Genomic DNA, 16,644 nt, shown 5'->3' with positions numbered 1-16,644 from the left:
AGAGAGGCCACATTCGTCATGCTTCACAGGAGGTCAGGAGTGACCGATGAAAGTGATGCTACGTTAGAGTCTGTCCCTGGACTGGTTGTTTGCTTCTCTATGAGTTCAGCAGGAGGAGGTGAACCCACAGCTGGGAGCGGTTCTCTAGTGGGTTCAGTATCATACTTGTGTTCATCCTGGTCTGAACCTGGTCAGAAGAACTCACTTCACTTTTGAAAATTCAATACTAGTCCCACATTTATAAAAGGTAACCCCAAACAGTCTACAACGGTTGTTTTCTCTCCACCAAAGCAAATTTGTTTGAAGAGCTTTTTGTAACTTCACTTCTCCAAAAAGCAAATAAAGAGAATAAACAAAAAATTACTGAACGATCGTCAGAATTACCAGAGCTAACGTAGATCGGTTTATGCACTTGAGTCAGGAGGGGTAAGAAAAGTGCCTGAATTGACTGCAATCTGCAATCTACTGACATCTAATGGTGACATTTAAACACGTGGTAACTTTAATGATACTTGAAAATAGGCCAGGATCTGCACTGCTTCAGCCTGAGCCTGTTCAGTCAGCACAAACAGTCGTGTAATAATAATAAATATGACTTTTCCTTCCTTTTCCATAAAAAGGGATGTCTCACGTGCTCACTGCAGTTACAGTAGTGTTACTAGAAATATTAAGACACAAATGGCAGTAATACTTTATAAAAGGCCTAATGACTAAAATCAGGTAACTTAGGTACAGCTGCTCAACTGCTCATTAAGACAAATCAGCCAGTCACATGACTGGAAATCGGTGCATTTACAGTAGGCATGCAGACCTAGTCATGATGACAAAGGTCAAACTTACCACCTTTAGGTGACTGAATGACATAAGACAGCAACGTGCAGGTATTTGTAATTTTTCTGCGACCTCTATCTCTGTGTTTGATCATCAGTCTGCAAAGGCAATGTGTTTTTTGGTACTCCGAAAAATGTACACATGTACTCTGCATACAGCAACAGAGCACTGATCTTTCCTGCCATTTCACATTTGTTGTGCTTAGAGTGCAATATAAGATTTTCCATTTATAATATGTTCCATACTTAACCGTTTTGGAGACTTTTATGTTGTTTGGCAGGATAATGGCATCACATTGAATTTTAGGTGTTAAAAATACACAGTGACTGATTTTCATGTCAACAAGTAAATAAATATTCTGATGAAGAGCCACTAAAGGAAGCTTTTGGAATAACTCTCAGCAGTAATGTGGACGTGAAATAGTTGGTAGACATATTATTAACCCTATGAGAAAAAGCTTTAGTTCTATTCAGGTACAGAGACGTATTTAGGCTACAGGAAACAGTTTTATTCAAATACTGTCAAAATATTGTCAAAATGCTATAGTGGTGATCCGTGACTGCCTTTTTAAAGTGACCCATTGTAAAGTGACTGCAAATATTGTGGAACAGATTCATAGTGTTTAATTGCTTGTGTGCCGGATGGATTAAACACGAAAAACAGGAGCTGCAGAAACCCAGTAATGCTGAAGACGCATGCAAGGAATCTATCTGTGCGTTTGCATCTGTGTGTCAGAGTGTGTGTATGTTTTTACCTTTAATTTGGGACACACACACACAGAGAATGCCTACAGCATTCACACAGTAAGCTTCGTACAGTTAAGCACAATCACTACATGACAGAAACACAAGCTTAATCGCTCTATCATTAAAAATGGTATCCATGTTTGCCTGAATAAAAACAAACAGGTGAGATGTTAGAAAGCTTTTATTTTTATTTTAGTAGACGCTCCAGGTTGCACCAGGAAGAGTACTGTACGTCACTTCCGTTTCTTCTCAGCAATGGCGTCCTCCACAGCCAGTGACGGCGTGAGTGAGGAGCAAACGGGGAAAAAATCGAAGAAGACTAAAAGCCAAGGTGAGTTTGATTGTTTCGCGTCAGATGAGGTTAAGTGACACCAGCGAGCCGTCCCGCGTGAACAACAGGATTGTTTCCCAGCTTTAGACGACGGCTGCGAGCCATGCTGGAGTTCTGCTAGCATGGCGGCTCTCGCATTGTAAACAGATTGTTTGGTGAGTGCAGTTACCCTCACTCGCTAAATGGTCGCATCAAGAAAAAATAACCCGAACATTTACTTTTCACATACTTAAACTGACAAGTGTTTGCTGACGCCGGGCAGCTAGCTATTACCTGCCGGGATTCAAACACGTTTCCAAAGTCTGCAGCCTGAGTCGCCTCAGCCAGGGGAACACGTCGATGATGAGAATTTCAAACGTGTCTTATTTTAGTCAGTGGACTGTTCTCCGCGTTCCTTCAGTATATCTTTTCAATATTCTGTCTCTAACTCACCCTGTTCCCTTTGCTTAAGTATACCTCGTGTTGGTAGTCCATGCCTCCGTTGTAGTAACGTTGTAGTAACGTGACTTCACGTGCGTCCTGCAGTGGATGAATCCGAACTCCTGACAGTTCCCGATGGATGGAAGGAGCCACTGTTCACCAAAGAGGATAACCCCCGCGGTTTGCTGGAGGAGAGTAGCTTTGCCACCCTCTTCCCCAAGTACAGGGAGGCCTACTTGAAAGAGTGCTGGCCTCTGGTGGAGAAGGCTTTAGGAGAGGTGGTGAGTCAGAACAAGCTGCTTGCACTGAACACAGATGATAATACTTGTCTGTCAGCTGTATCTCAATTATAATGTAGCTCAATGAAGAAAGTCAACCTTTTTTTTTTACCACTTTCTTTAGTCTAATCAGGTTGTATGCTATCTTGTATTAATGTACACATATAGTGGATATAAAGTCTGCACTCCCCTGTTAACAGATTTACAATGTAAAAAAGGTTCCAGGATAAATTATTTCAGGGTTTTAAAATTTTATTGTGACCTATCACCTGTAAGTTCAAATGAAAAAACACTGAAATCTTGTAAGCGGAGGAATAGAAATGAGAAATTCAGCACTAGTGGTCCAAATGTGTTAGTTTGTGTTCTTTTACTCGGCCAAATCGCTACAACAACATATGCTGACCACACAACCTCTCAGGAGGTTGTGTGGTCAGCATTGGAAATTGTGGAATGTGTCACTGTTTAAAGATGCCCACGACACCTTTAAGCAGTGAGACTTCTTTGATGCTTTGTAAGCTCTTTGTATCTTTCAGCAAAGGCCACGGTCCACAGTGTCAGAAAGTCCTACAGCTGAACTATATTTGAATTCATTTTGAACACTGCCACATCCCCAGTTATTATCACACATTATTTTGGTTTTATTTCTCTCCTCTGTAACATTTTCTCACAGTTAAGTGTTAAGTTGGCTCTTACATTGGCAGCTTTACGAGGCTGAATTGCCGACCTGAGCTGTTCACATACTGAATCATTTGTTGTTGTTCTCAGCACATTAAACCTTCTTTGGACCTAATAGAAGGCAGCATGACAGTCTGCACCACTAAGAAGACCTTTGACCCTTATGCCATTGTGAGAGCCAGAGATCTTATTAAGCTGCTGGCGAGGAGTGTGCCATTTGAACAGGTAACACTACTGTGCCAGTTTGCAGCATGCACAACATGTAGATTTCATCCTTTAATGTTTTCGAGTATGTGTGTGATTGCTGTCACTAAGCACTCAGAGTGATGCAGACTTTTTGATACCTCAGTGATGTGTTGTTGCCTCCAGGCTGTAAGAATATTACAGGATGACATCGCCTGTGACATCATCAAAATTGGCACTATGGTGAGGAGTAGAGAGCGGTTTGTGAAGCGAAGGCAGCGACTCATTGGCCCCAAAGGCTCCACCCTAAAGGTGAGTCACACCAGAGTCCAGCTTTCTGAGGTCTTTCTGTCTGAAGTTAATCACGGCTTCCACAGAGTGTTGTGATGGATGTTAGGAAAAAGTAGGAGAATCCAATTTGTTTCTAAACCATGAATTGTGCATCTGTGTCACTGATTTTCACCAGTCTGCAATGTAAATAAGTCTGTGTTGTGTACTTTTGAATCAACGTCAGTAGGTGGCAGCATTTATCGGCCCATGTGTCTTTGCAACTCTCGTTAACAGATGATTTCTTTTGAAGTTCTGTCTGTGTGCTTCATGTTGCCTGTTGCTTCTCTGCAGGCACTGGAATTACTGACCAACTGCTATGTGATGGTGCAGGGGAACACGGTGTCTGCACTGGGACCCTACAGCGGATTAAAGGAGGTAAGACTGTCAGTAATGGGCGACTAAACATAATAAGATCAGTTGTATTAATGAAAAGGTGCCTACGCTGACTACTTTAGTGTGTTTGTTTATCCTGTGACATCAGGGTATACAGAACCTCCTGACAGCTAAACATCTGAGCCCACTGTGTGGGTTCATGCGTGGGAGTAAAAGAGAGAAGTTGTTGGTGTAATACAAACGCTCTTCAGTTTGGGTTTAGCTAAACCTGATGGAGAGGTGAACTGTTACTGTAATGAGACAAAGAATGTTGAAGCATTTATGATTTTCTTCTGCCTCTGCTTTTCAGGTTCGTAAAGTGGTGTTGGACACCATGAAGAACATTCATCCCATTTACAACATCAAGGTGTGTTCAAACTGCTGCAGAAACAATAGTCAGAGTGAAACTGCGCTGCATTTATGCCCAGTGATGATGTTTTCCATCCTTGTTCTTGATTTCCTGACTGAAGTCCATCTCTCTGGGTTTGCACGCCAAGGTTGGCTCAGCCCAGAGCTGAGGGCATGAAAGAGCATGCTTCACAGAGCTGACTATTTAAAATAGGACTTCCTGTTTTGTATGAGTCACAGAATGTTATTTAAATTGCCTAACCAGTAGTTACAGCTTACAGCACTGTGCAGAAGTCTTTAGCCAGCCATCATTTTAATATATTTTACTTCCATGGAGCCAGACTTTCTTGTAAAAGTGTGAATAGTAGCTCTACATTTCTTTTCATGGGGTCTTTTCTTCCCTCATTCCTTTACAGTCGAGGTACCTGATCATTTTCACAGGAATGTTTTTCCAATATTTTACAACAGAAAAATATTCCTCCTGAACAGAACATCAAAGGGAGCCTGTTGAGCTGGTTCAGGCATCAACATAATGCCTCCTTGAAAACCTTCCAGGCTTTGAAGAAGCTATTCTTAAGGGAAATTAACTGGGAAAAAGGGTTAAATTACACAAGCCCTGAACTAAAAATGTCAACAGGTCTGATGGATTGAAACTCTAAATGTTCCTGTTCGTATTAGAGGTTAGGACAGAGATACAACAGTGAGTTTCCAGCGTCTGTAAAACACACTGGAGGTTCTGTCTAGGGCTGCTCGATTATGGCAAAAATGATAATCACGATTATTTTCACTGAAATTGAGATCTCGATTATTTGACGATATTTATTTAACAATAACAATGTATTGAATAATGACTTTAAAGATTGTCATAAAATAGTGTGCAAATACTGATAACAGTGCAAATGTTTGCAATATAAAAAATAAATGAAAAATGTAAACATCTGTTTAGTGAACTTTGCAGTGTTGCTCTGTGGTGCAGCTACGACACTGTAGCAAAGTTTACACACTATGTCTACTTGATCCACGTCTGACTCCGCGAACCCATAATGTTTCCACACCACTGAAGTTTTTTTTACCTCTCTTTTCAACCAGCGGCAGTCACTCTCCTCTCCAAATAACTTCTGCTCAGCTTTCCGAGCTTCCCTCGGGTCCTCTTAATCAGCGGTCCCCAACCCCCGGGCCTCGTACCGGTACCGGTCCGTTAGTCGTTTGGTACCAGGCCGCGAGAGTTGAGGCTCAGGTGTGAAATGTATATTTTTCAGGGTTTTTATCGGTTTTCAGCGTTATTTTGTTATCGTTTTTATCGTTTACTCAGTTTTCCTGGGTCTTTTCACGTGTGTTATGAATAAATTTTCTTTTTTTCGGTACCAGTACTAGTTTTATTTTGTCTTATTTATCCGCGACACCTTAAAGGCCGGTCCATGAAAATATTGTCGGGCATAAACCGGTCCGTGGCGCAAAAAAGGTTGGGGACCGCTGCTCTCAGTGTTGCCAACTCCTCAGTAAGGAAAATCGCTATTGGTTGTCCTAAAAGTCGCTAGAAGTCGCCAAATGACGTCATCGCCTAATTTGTATAATTGGTCATGCTAATGTAATTGTAACCTACGTTGTTGGAGAGAGAAATAACATCGTGGAAGAGACATAAAGTGAGTAAAAAACGTCCTAAATGCAGTTAGAATTTATTTAGAACTACAAATTAAATTTCTTTTAGCAATTATTGTTTTTTAATGTCACAATTCCAACCCTGCTCCTTTATCCGGGCCTGGACTGGCAAAAGTGACCCGAAATTGGCACTCTGGTGGAGTTAGTTTGTGTGTGAGAGTGTTTGTTTATAAGTAGTTTTAAACCTTGTGATCCACAAAACAGCATAACAGTAGAAGAAGAACTGACTGCGTTAGAGTCAGTGCGGGAGCAGCGGCTTCACTCATGCGCGATTCATTTGCCCTTTGGACGCATGGGTGTGAACATCTCCTGCCCTGATAACAGCGGGGGAGGACTATCCTCCGCCTGGGAGAGCTTTGGCACGGGTGAGGTGCCCACGGCAGCACCCGCTGCTTGTTGAGAGTAAGAGCGATACGCATTTTCACGTCAAAAAGTCGTCATAAATAAGTCTCCAATAATACCAGAAAAAGTCGCCAGATTTGTCGCTAGTCGCTTTTTAGAAAAAAAGTCACTAAGGGGGTCTGAAAACTCCCTAAATATAGCGACAAAGTCGCTAAGTTGGCAACACTGGCTGCTCTTAATTGTTGTGACACGTGTTCGAAATGCAGAGAGGTGCGCTGGATTTGCCACACGGAGCAGCGCGAGAGTAAAGCACGAGGGAGGGGCTAATAATCGGCTCAGTCATTTTTAATGATCGTTGAAAGCCCAGATCGTAATCGTGATTAAAATTCGATTAATTGAGCAGCCCTAGTTCTGTCGTGGTTTCAGTGGTGGAGGTCTCGTCAAAATTGGTGGTGGTCTGCTGATTGCAGAAAAATACCTTCAGATTCTGAGCTGTCATGCAATACCATCTGGAAGACATGACAGCGATCTCAAACTCACTGCCAATGCAGGAAAAGCATATCTGATGGAAAAGCAGATCAGTGTTATTCAAACTGTGTGGGATCATCTTGTGAACAGAACAAAAGAAGAGCCTTGGAATTTCCTCTGAGACGTTGACTTGTTGGAAATGTTCTTTGGTTTCGTTGGTTTCCATTTATGTTTGCACATTTCAGTAAATCCCTCCACTTACCGCTGCACTTATTTCCCAGTTTTCTAGCAAAAAACGAAATAAGCGACTTTTGCACAGTGCAGTCTTTAATAAAACAGCATTTTACTGCAGTCACTACATAAGGTGTAAATACACAACATGACCAAAGTATTGCATCTTTATAACTGCTGTTCTGCCCCTCCATCACCACCACCCACGGCTGCAACCATCAGACTCTGATGATCAAACGGGAGCTGTCCAAAGACCCTGAACTGCGGATGCAAAACTGGGAGCGCTTTCTGCCCAAGTTCCGACACAAGAATCTTGCCAAGCGCAAGGAACCCAAGAAGAAGAGCGTGAAGAAGGAGTACACCCCGTTCCCTCCTCCACAGCCAGAGAGCAAGGTCAGGGGAAGCATGTTTGAAGAATTTCAGTGTTTCTAATGTATAACAAACACACACAACCGCTGAGACTAAATTGCATGTTGAGGCAATTTAAAGTACGTTTCAAATATGTGGACTTCCTATGCAGGTTGACCAGGAGCTGGCCACAGGAGAATTCTTCCTGCGGGAGAGTGTGAAGAAAAGGAAGAAGATGGAAGAAATCAAGGTGAGAATTTATGGTGGCTTTGTCTCTTTCGGTTTTCTTCAGGCTGCTTTTGAGTTTCAGTGGCAGCAACCAAGCATTGTGTAACGTCGCCTTTGTAAACTTCCTTCCTCTTTGTAGGTGAAACAGGCCACCGCACTGACCAAGAAGCAAGAAGAGCGGAACAAAGCCTTCATTCCTCCTAAAGAGAAGCCTCTGATGAAGAAGACTGCTAAAGGTAGAAATATTAAAACAAGCACTGATCTCAGAACCTAGCAGTGACAAATTAAAGGAAAAACCTGGATTCTCGAGCACTTGGTATAGCTTTGCCCTTAATTTGTCCATTCTTGTCTCATCTATGTATCCACAGCTCCTACAGAAGGCAAGCTGGACATCGAAGCTATAAAGGACAAAGTAAAAAAAGCCAAAACAAAGAAACTGGGTGCTCCACCATTAAACCCTGCACCTCCCACCAGCAGCACCACTGAAAAGAAGAAGAAGAAGAGCAACAAAGCGAAAAGCAAAGGCTAACTGTGCACTGTTCCCTGTGCTGTGGCACTTGTTGGACAGAGAAAAGACTCTGAGCTCACAGCAAGAAGAATTTCAGTGAATGTGTAGAGCGTGGATCAAGATGATGCTTCGTCTGTCTTGACTTTCCTTTTTACAGTGTTACACAGTGACGGGAATGTGTTGGTTTTTTCCTTCTGTTTGACTCGCTTGCTATTAATTATTTCCAGAGGGAAAAAAATGTAAAATTAAAGGAGTTATTTTTTCTTTTTTAAATAAACTAGGTCTTGTTTTCTTACATTTCCCTTAATTTCCATTTTTGCTGTGTTACCATAGATGCCCAGTCTCCAAAACCTTAAAGAAATACACCCATTATTAGGCACACCTTTCAAGGCCTGGGTTGGACCCTTTTTGCCTTCTGAAGTGCTTTCTTTGATTTGCACTATAATGGGAATAAGGCATTCCAATCACTTCCATGGCTACAGGTGTATTAAGTCAAGTATCTGGGCATGCAGATTGCTTCTACCTGTATTTGTGAAAGAATGGATTGCTCTCAGGAATGCTATGCTCCTAAATATTTCACAGTAAACTGTTGATTGGTATTACATCAAAGTGGCGAGGCGCAGAGTACGCAGAGATCACCATCTTTCTTTAGAGTCGATCACTACAGACATTTTCATGGCCCCAACTTTGTGGGAGCAGTTTAGGGACTGTTCCAACATGACTGTGCATCAGTGCACAAAGCAAGGTCCAGAAAGACCTGGACAAGCAAATGAGGTGTGAGTAAACTTGACTTGAGTCTTGACCTCAGTCCAACAGAAAACCTTTGGGATGAATTAGCAACAGCGAGCCACGCCTTCCCATCCAACATCAGTGTCTGACCTCACAAATGGGCTTCTGGAAGAATGGCCACAAATTCCCATTTAAAATAAAACTCCTTAACCTTGTGGAAAGCCTTCCTAGAAGAGTTGAACCCAGGCTTACTGCTCTCTGGCTATAAGCCATATGGTCGCCTGTTCCCCCACTGAGCCTAACTGTGCCCCCCACTCTGCAGCTGGATGTCACTCAAGTCTCAAGTTCATATGTGTGTGAAAGCAGATGAGCGAATACTTTTGGGAGTATCGTGGACGTTAACCACATGCTGGACCACCTAGTGACCACAGATCTTGGTCCTTGGACATGACAGCATCACACAGTTGCTTGTCTGTACATGAATGGTGCAAATCCCCCATTCTGCTCTTACTGGAGCCCAACTGATACAAGGTTTGTGTTGTGCATTAAAAAATGCTCTTATGCACGCCCCGGTTTGAACGCGTGGCCGAGTCACTGTTGTCATCAGCTCGTAGCGGTCTGGCCATTCATCTCTGGCCTGACCACCTTAAACATGCTGTCAAATGAAAGATTACTTTTGAGCACTGACTTTGTTGTTGGTGCTATAATGTGAGACTGATAGTGGAGTTGATAGTTGATAATAATTAAGCAGAGATAAAAGTAATTTTATTAATTTTCATACATGTTACATTTTTGGGCCTAAGCCTCACATGGACAGAATAATTTGCTTAATGTCTAAAGGAAATCAGTGTTGCTCAGGCCAAGCTGCTTTATTCATAGCAGAATGCATCAGGGTAGAAGTAGTGGACTACATACGCTGTAATGAAAGTGAAGCTGAGGGCAACCGGCCGAGCGATCAGAACGCTGACAGAGCTAGAGCTGCTGGTATCCGAGGTGTCCCAGTCTGGGCTCCAGTTGTAGCCTGGAAATGCAAAAATGGTTTTTATGACAAATTCTGAGTGCAGTGGAATGTGCTGCTTACTTCATTACTACACACTGACAAACTTCAGCTGTGGACTTTTAAAGCCATGTGAGCTACACCTTACCCTTCACTGCTATTATTTTTTGGCTTAATCACCATCAGACTTACTTTTCTGTGAATCACGTTCAGGACTACCTGCAACAACATTAAGACACAAGAGAACAAGGTGACATTTTTTAAGATGTAAACGCACAGCTCAATGACTGTGAGTAATAACTGTATTTTACCGCATTCATTAATCCTTAATCATCCAAGTAGCATACAGGCTACTTGGACTTATAATAGGAAAAAAAAGTAATTTTCTCTCGAGCCCAAAATAGATAGATAAAAAGATAATCATGGTGGAAGATTAGGTGCTCCCCGTCATTCATTCATTAATCCTTAATCATCCAAGTAGCATACAGGCTACTTGGACCTATTTAGTGACTTTGGTTATAAAATAATAGGAAAAAAATGTAATTTTCTCTCGAGCCCAAAATAGTTGAGGAGTTGCAGAAATGTGAAGCAAAACCTGGGCGGAGCGGAGTTCCCTGTCTCTGTTCAGACGCTACCCTGTGATTGCCTTGTGCTAAAGTGAACATCACCATGAAGCTTGTTGTCTCTTTTTTCTGAAACCATTTGAATTTTGCAACGGTAACCAAGTTACGGTCATTTAAAGAGAGGATGTAAAACGGACCTCATGGTTCATGGTAAAAAGATAAGGGGGTTAGTCATGGTGGAAGATTAGGTGCTCCCCGTCCTCCACCTGCTTCCTTCTTTTTGTTTGGTCTTTTATAAGTTTGTCCTACACCAGCTTTTATGTCATACCTTTTCTCTTTTTAGTTTCAGGGGATACATGCAGTCCAAGTGGGGTTTTATATTATTATTAAATACTTTAAAAATGTTTAAAACCAGTGTCACTTCCAAGAAAACACTGACTTTTTTGGCCTCCTTTAGTCAGAATTCTGCTTTTTTGATGAAGGGATGAGAGTTTTTCTCTTGGAGCTCCTTCACACCACCCTAAATGTGTTTTCCTATAACAGAGGGCCTGGGCAGCATGCACGGTGAACATTCCAGGTTGCAGATTACAACCCGCAGACAGCAAGCATGAACTTGTTTATTTACAATGATTCACATTCGCTGACACAGGACACGATTCATGAATCCTGTAGGTTTGTGAAAATGACAGCAAGAACATTACTGTGCAAATGTCAGTTAATGAGGCCCACTGTGTTAAAGAGTTAATATCCATGCTGATTTCTAATCAGAATTTTCACATCTTTAAAATGAGCTGGGCTGAAATTTGAACTTGTGGTTTGATTGAAGATAAGCAGCAACTTTTCACACTGAACCAGAGACACTTGATACTTACGACAGAGTTTATTCTCACAAGTGCCACTGCACCTCAAGCAGGCTCCCCCCTCAGATGCATATGGGTGCTGTCCGATTATATTACCCCTGTAAAAGAAAAGAAACAGAGGCTCAGTCACCTCACCACACTCTAGGTGGAAAATTTCTGGAATTATCTTCACTTCCCCTTATCATCTTACCTCCGCCTCCCACGTTATCACACACACACACATCTGCTTGCTTCAACATAGGGTCATTTTAAAGATGACGTTTCTTTCTTTCATTGTTATTGTCAAAAGATCCCAGAAAAACATATAAATCAGTGATATTAATTTGTTTCTCAGTACTTTCTGCTTATAGTAACCTCTTTATACCACAAAAAAGGTTAGGGGAGAAGGACAGGATAAAAGTGAAGGTATGGAAAAGAGCCAAAGATTATTAATAACTTAACACACAGTGGGTTCGTTCCAACAGTCCATGCTGCTTAGGGAGGGTCCTAAAAGTGAGAGAAGTGACCTGTGAGTATCTGTGTGGCATCCATACTAAGAGCTGTTCCAATTCTGGAGCTGCAAACATCCTTGCTAAAAACATGCTTCCTTTAGCATAGGATACACTGGACCTTTATGAAAGGGGAGGAGAAAACACTGTCCCATAATTAATTGTGGCCATTCATAAAAACAACAGACATTATTTTTAAAAAAGTGTCTCAGATCATTGTAACTGCACCCTTGCTCCCTTTTTTAGTTCATTCACTTCTCATTAGTACATGAGGATCTGCCTGGCCCAGGCAGACTGGCCCTAAACTTTCCTTAGTCTTTAAAATTTCGCCTTTGAATCATACTGAATGATATTTTTTACAGACTATTTTCGTTTGTATGACTTCCATAAAACCACGGGGTTAGAACACATTGTCCCAGGTAAGATTTTGTAGTCTGCAAACAGGAGTTTCAGAACGGCAGACATCCAGCATCACATTGTTAGGGAGAGACCATAGCTGGACTGGCCATCGGCCCACCAGGCATCTGCCCGGTGGGCCGATGGTGATTTTTAGTTTTTATGGGCCGATGATTTTTTTGGGAGGGTTTTTTTGTGACGGTATAAACAATGAAAGGTGTTGGATTGTCCAGATGCTGACCGGTGTGTAAAAATAACTCAGTTGTTTGGTGGTGGCTATGGCGGAGCTTCCACAGAGGCCAGCAGGTGGATGAGGGAAAGGTTAGGCAGGAGGAGCAGAGACCCGAGGTGGCCGCCAGTCCGAGCGTCAGGTGAACTGAACTTCAGGTAAGAAGTTATGACTAGGGATGGGTACCGTATCCAGTGCCATTGTGGCACCGCTTCTGACATAAACGGTAGTAACCAGACCGACAAGCAGCGCACATTTTGGTGCTTTATTTCTGTGCTTTTTTTCCCCTGAGATGTCACACACTTTGAATTCTAGCCAATCATTTTACCTTTTCAAGGATAGTAGGCGGGCCCAAGTACGTACATTCTTTTAGAGCAGAGTTACAGATTAAAAATGCCCAAGGCGAAGCAGTCAAAAGTCTGGCTGTACTCCACAGCAAAAGATGCAAACTCAGCAGCAACAAGTGCTTTAAGCTGACACTGTGCAAAGGAGGTAACTTTTCATAAGGTTTTTGAGATAAGACGGGGCCAGGGAGCCAATGACAAGAAGCCAGTATGGGAGAGATATGCTCAGTCTTTCTACTCCAGGCCTCGAGGGCCGGTGTCCTGCAGGTCTTAGATGTGTCCTTGATCCATCACAGCTGATTTAAATGGCTAAATGACCTCCTCAACATGTCTTGCAGTTCTCCAGAGGCCTGGTAACGAACGAACCATTTGATTCAGGTGTGTTGACCCAGGGTGAGATCTAAAACCTGCAGGACACCGGCCCTCGAGGCCTGGAGTTTCCACCCTGGCTCTAGTTCCTGTGGGTACTCTCACAGCAGCATTTTGGATGAGTTGACTGCGGCATAACACATACGTATAAACAAATTCCTTTTTTCACATGACACTCAGGGCAGCCCAGAATAACCTGCTGAGACAAAAGTTTTCAATTGCTAATTTCACTGTGTTATTTAAACATGTTTTCAACTTACGCTGTGGCATAGTTGCATACAAAGAGGACACCTTTTTCATTAGTGAAGTGCTTGATGCCATCTGGGCACAGCTGTACTGCACATCCAACTTTGTAGGTGCTGGCCCACACAACCTGCAAAGACCAAAGAGGTTAAAGTGTCACATGCAGAAAAATATAAAAATCATGGTTCACTTTTTTCTCTTTTTTTTCTCCACATTATGCATGCAGTAGAAAGGTCACATACCTGTGTGTAGTGGCCACAAACCTTATTGCAGCTGTTCTTTTGGTAGCTGTAGTCTTTTACTTCATCCACCCATCTCTTTATGGCTTTTGCTGTATTAAATTGTGATGGTGGATAGGCTGTCCATATGTTTTCTCCCACAGAGAGAAAGATAGGGTGCACGCGGGAAGCATCTTTGAGGTAAATGTTGTGATCAAATATACAGCGCTTTGCCCACGCTTTTGCAGTAATGGCTAAGGCCTCATCCCACGTCTGGATAAGCAGATACAGAAGATTTGAAGCATTAGACCTCATCTTTTGTTAATTCAGTTTTTTCTAACACGCTAGTTTCATTTTCGTGCATACACATTTCTGACTTCCTCACTGTTTTTCTAAGTCAGTACATTATTTGTGATACACAAGCAGAAGTAAAAAGTCAAATGGCTGAGTCGACTTCCAAACTTGTGGCGAGGTTTTTGCCACAACATTTGCAGTGCACTTTAGCCATGCCAGAAAGGCAGTTTGAGTGCAATCTATTGCACAGTTTTGTTGTCACCGAACTGTTCTTTATTTCTTTACTTACCGAAGATCTTTTCTATCTGTGACTATCGGTGGCTTTGTCTGTCTTTTATATTACTTCCTCTGACTTCTGCTTAATAACGTCAAGTCTGCTTTGTGAATGTGTTGCATGAAGCTTTGTACAACTGTACATGCTTTAATAACTTTCTTTCCCTCACCTCCTCATTCCCAACAAAGTCTGCAGACAGATCACAGAAGACATGAACAAGTCATTTTTTTCTATCACTGCTTACTCACTGTGATTTTATTACTGCTTTCCAGAACTAGAGAGAGGAAACAAACGCCATTTCTTCACGTACCATGTACAGCATGTCGGTAGCAGGGGGACTGACAGATGACCGCGCCAAGTTGTGCTCCTTCACACATTCCTCAATGAACTTCAAATCACTGATTTCTGGCAGTGAAATCGAGCGCACACCAGAATCCAGGATAATGCAGGCCCACAGCAACCTCTCCACTGCACTCGCCATGCTCCAGATCAGTAAAGTGAAACAAGCTAAAGCGGTGATGTTGTGGTTTGTTGTCGCTTTGACATCTGTCAAGTTGCTGCAGGAAATTACACTTTGAAGAGGAACAGGATGTTCTTACAACACCTAAGAAACCAAAACATGTTCAGAATGGTTCATGTATACATACATAAAGAATCTGCTAAACTGAGATAAAACAGAGATGTGGCTCATTTATGCTTCTTCTCGCCTTTTTGAAGTCTGAATTTGTTACTTTCTCTGAATATTTGCCTAGTTATCCTGACATGTTCAGACAAGATCTGGCCTGTGTGCCATGTTTACATTTTTTTTCTTTCTTTCTTCCTAGAAAAAATAGTGATGTAAGAAAAAAAAAATTTCCCCATCAGCATCTGCATAGTCGGTTCCTTCTCCAGCTCGGCCTGTTATCTTAGAACGTTTCTTACCCATCTCACTACCAGAGCTGGTAAAAGTAGTTTTCAATGAAAGCATCGTCCTGTTCACTTGACATTTTACCTGCATCGTTATTCAAAAATGTCTTCCAGTCTATCGGCCCCTGTGTGCTCACCATAATTGACACTTCACCGGTGTCTGGTAAAGTCCCTGCTTATTTTAAAAAATGCTGCCAAATGCTTACAGGCCAATCTCAAAAATACCGTCAAACCCAATATCCTTGACAAATTTCAGTCTGGCTTTTGCAGAGCTCATTCTACTGAAACAGCCTTTCTTAGAGTCTTCAGTCTAACATGCAGGAAAATGTTCTGTTCTCCTGATGTTGGACCTCACGTCGGCCTTTGTGACCGTTAACCATCACATTCAGCTTGAGAGGCTGAAATATTGGGTCGGTGTATCTGGATCTGCCTTAGAGTGGTTCTCCTCGTATCTGTCTGAACGATATTTTTCTGTGGCAGTTTCTCGGTACAGGTCATCTTCCACTTCTCTCACCTATGGTGTGCCACAAGGTTCTGTGCCGGGGCCTTTATTGTTTTTAATATATCCACTTCCTCTCCAGCATATTTTGAGCCGTTTTGAGGACATTTGTTACCACTGCAACGCAGATGATATCCAGTTATACATTTCTTTTAAACCCCAAGATGTTTCTAAGCTTCTGAATTAGTGCTTAGAATCCATCAAAGGTTGGATGGCTGACAACTTCCTCCAACTTCATGAAGGAAAGACTGAAGTCCTTGTATGTGCTCCTGACAGACCTGACATAATGAATGCTCTTGGTCCTCTTTCAACATTTGTGAAATCATCTATAAGCTGAAGATAAAGCATCATTTTCACTTAGGCTTCACTGTGTCATTGAAACCTCTTCAGTACAGCGATACAATGGCACCATCTCCTAAAAGTGTTGCACATACAGCATTGTCTCAGAGGTATTTCTTCAGCGCATACCCACGTTGGAAGAAAGATGTGAACAATTTGGAATTTCTGAATTTATAACTAAAAATGTGGTCCATCTTCACAAAGTAGAAACAAACTCAATCTGACTAAACTAATGCAAACATTGAAACTTTTCAGATCTTTATTGAAAACAGTGAGCAAACCCTTACAGTACCAGCTGGGATGCACCTGAGTGGTGCTTTCAATTGTTAACTTCAGTATTTACTTCCTCTGTGTATCTCTTAAAAGCTTACTCCCTCAAAAAAGAAGTCCTACTATTCCCCAAAAGTTGACTCTGTTCATGTGGACGTAGCGTTTGTAGTGTTCGTCACTTGGATGAAGTCTCTTTAAAGAGAGGAGTTTCTTCCCAGCATTGTCAAATGCTTGCTTGGCATTGGTAGAGGGGTAATATTGTATAGTCTGTATTTTCCAATATAAAGCACCCAGAGCAAACTGCTGTGGTGATTTTTACAATCAATGC

General features: G+C 42.1%; 2 protein-coding genes across 3 annotated transcripts; one reads left to right on the top strand and one right to left on the bottom strand.

Moving 5' to 3' along the window:
* Positions 1-1,814: 1,814 nt before the first annotated feature.
* krr1 (KRR1 small subunit processome component homolog) lies at positions 1,815-8,571 on the top strand. The gene is made up of 10 exons (XM_085375954.1): positions 1,815-1,908; positions 2,434-2,609; positions 3,372-3,506; positions 3,651-3,776; positions 4,086-4,169; positions 4,477-4,533; positions 7,437-7,607; positions 7,735-7,812; positions 7,930-8,026; positions 8,159-8,571. The coding sequence occupies exons 1-10, from the start codon at positions 1,833-1,835 to the stop codon at positions 8,317-8,319; spliced, it is 1,161 nt and encodes a 386-aa protein (XP_085232080.1). The 5' UTR covers positions 1,815-1,832; the 3' UTR covers positions 8,320-8,571.
* A 1,325-nt stretch (positions 8,572-9,896) lies between these two features.
* On the bottom strand, positions 9,897-14,783 carry glipr1a (GLI pathogenesis-related 1a). Of its 2 annotated transcripts, none has more exons than XM_085376278.1 (6): positions 14,613-14,783; positions 13,759-14,007; positions 13,534-13,646; positions 11,456-11,545; positions 10,217-10,239; positions 9,897-10,048 (listed from the first exon to the last, which is right to left on the bottom strand). In XM_085376278.1, exons 1-6 carry the CDS (start codon positions 14,781-14,783, stop codon positions 9,897-9,899), a joined length of 798 nt encoding a protein of 265 aa, XP_085232404.1. The 2 variants fall into 2 exon arrangements, with proteins under 2 accessions (XP_085232404.1, XP_085232403.1); XM_085376277.1 differs by having other exon boundaries at positions 10,217-10,243; positions 11,460-11,545.
* Positions 14,784-16,644: the final 1,861 nt, after the last annotated feature.

The sequence above is a fragment of the Diplotaxodon limnothrissa genome, linkage group LG17 (genome assembly GCF_057381915.1).
Source record: "Diplotaxodon limnothrissa isolate DT_005_m linkage group LG17, D_limnothrissa_male_GT1.1, whole genome shotgun sequence".
Classification (NCBI taxonomy): Eukaryota; Metazoa; Chordata; class Actinopteri; order Cichliformes; family Cichlidae; genus Diplotaxodon; species Diplotaxodon limnothrissa.
Note: the sequence above shows the minus strand (reverse complement) of the source record. Positions and strands in the feature narration are given on the sequence as shown.

Excerpts from the sequence above, each read along its gene's own strand:
- krr1 (XM_085375954.1), top strand. The coding sequence starts at position 1,833 with ATGGCGTCCTCCACAGCCAGTGACGGCGTGAGTGAGGAGCAAACGGGG. Across the intron at positions 2,610-3,371 it reads AGAAGGCTTTAGGAGAGGTG|CACATTAAACCTTCTTTGGA; the intron begins GTGAGTCAGAAC and ends TGTTGTTCTCAG. Across the intron at positions 7,608-7,734 it reads CTCCACAGCCAGAGAGCAAG|GTTGACCAGGAGCTGGCCAC; the intron begins GTCAGGGGAAGC and ends CTTCCTATGCAG.
- glipr1a (XM_085376278.1), bottom strand. The coding sequence starts at position 14,783 with ATGGCGAGTGCAGTGGAGAGGTTGCTGTGGGCCTGCATTATCCTGGAT. Across the intron at positions 14,008-14,612 it reads CTACCGACATGCTGTACATG|ACGTGGGATGAGGCCTTAGC; the intron begins GTACGTGAAGAA and ends CTGCTTATCCAG. Across the intron at positions 13,647-13,758 it reads TTTGTGGCCACTACACACAG|GTTGTGTGGGCCAGCACCTA; the intron begins GTATGTGACCTT and ends TGGTCTTTGCAG.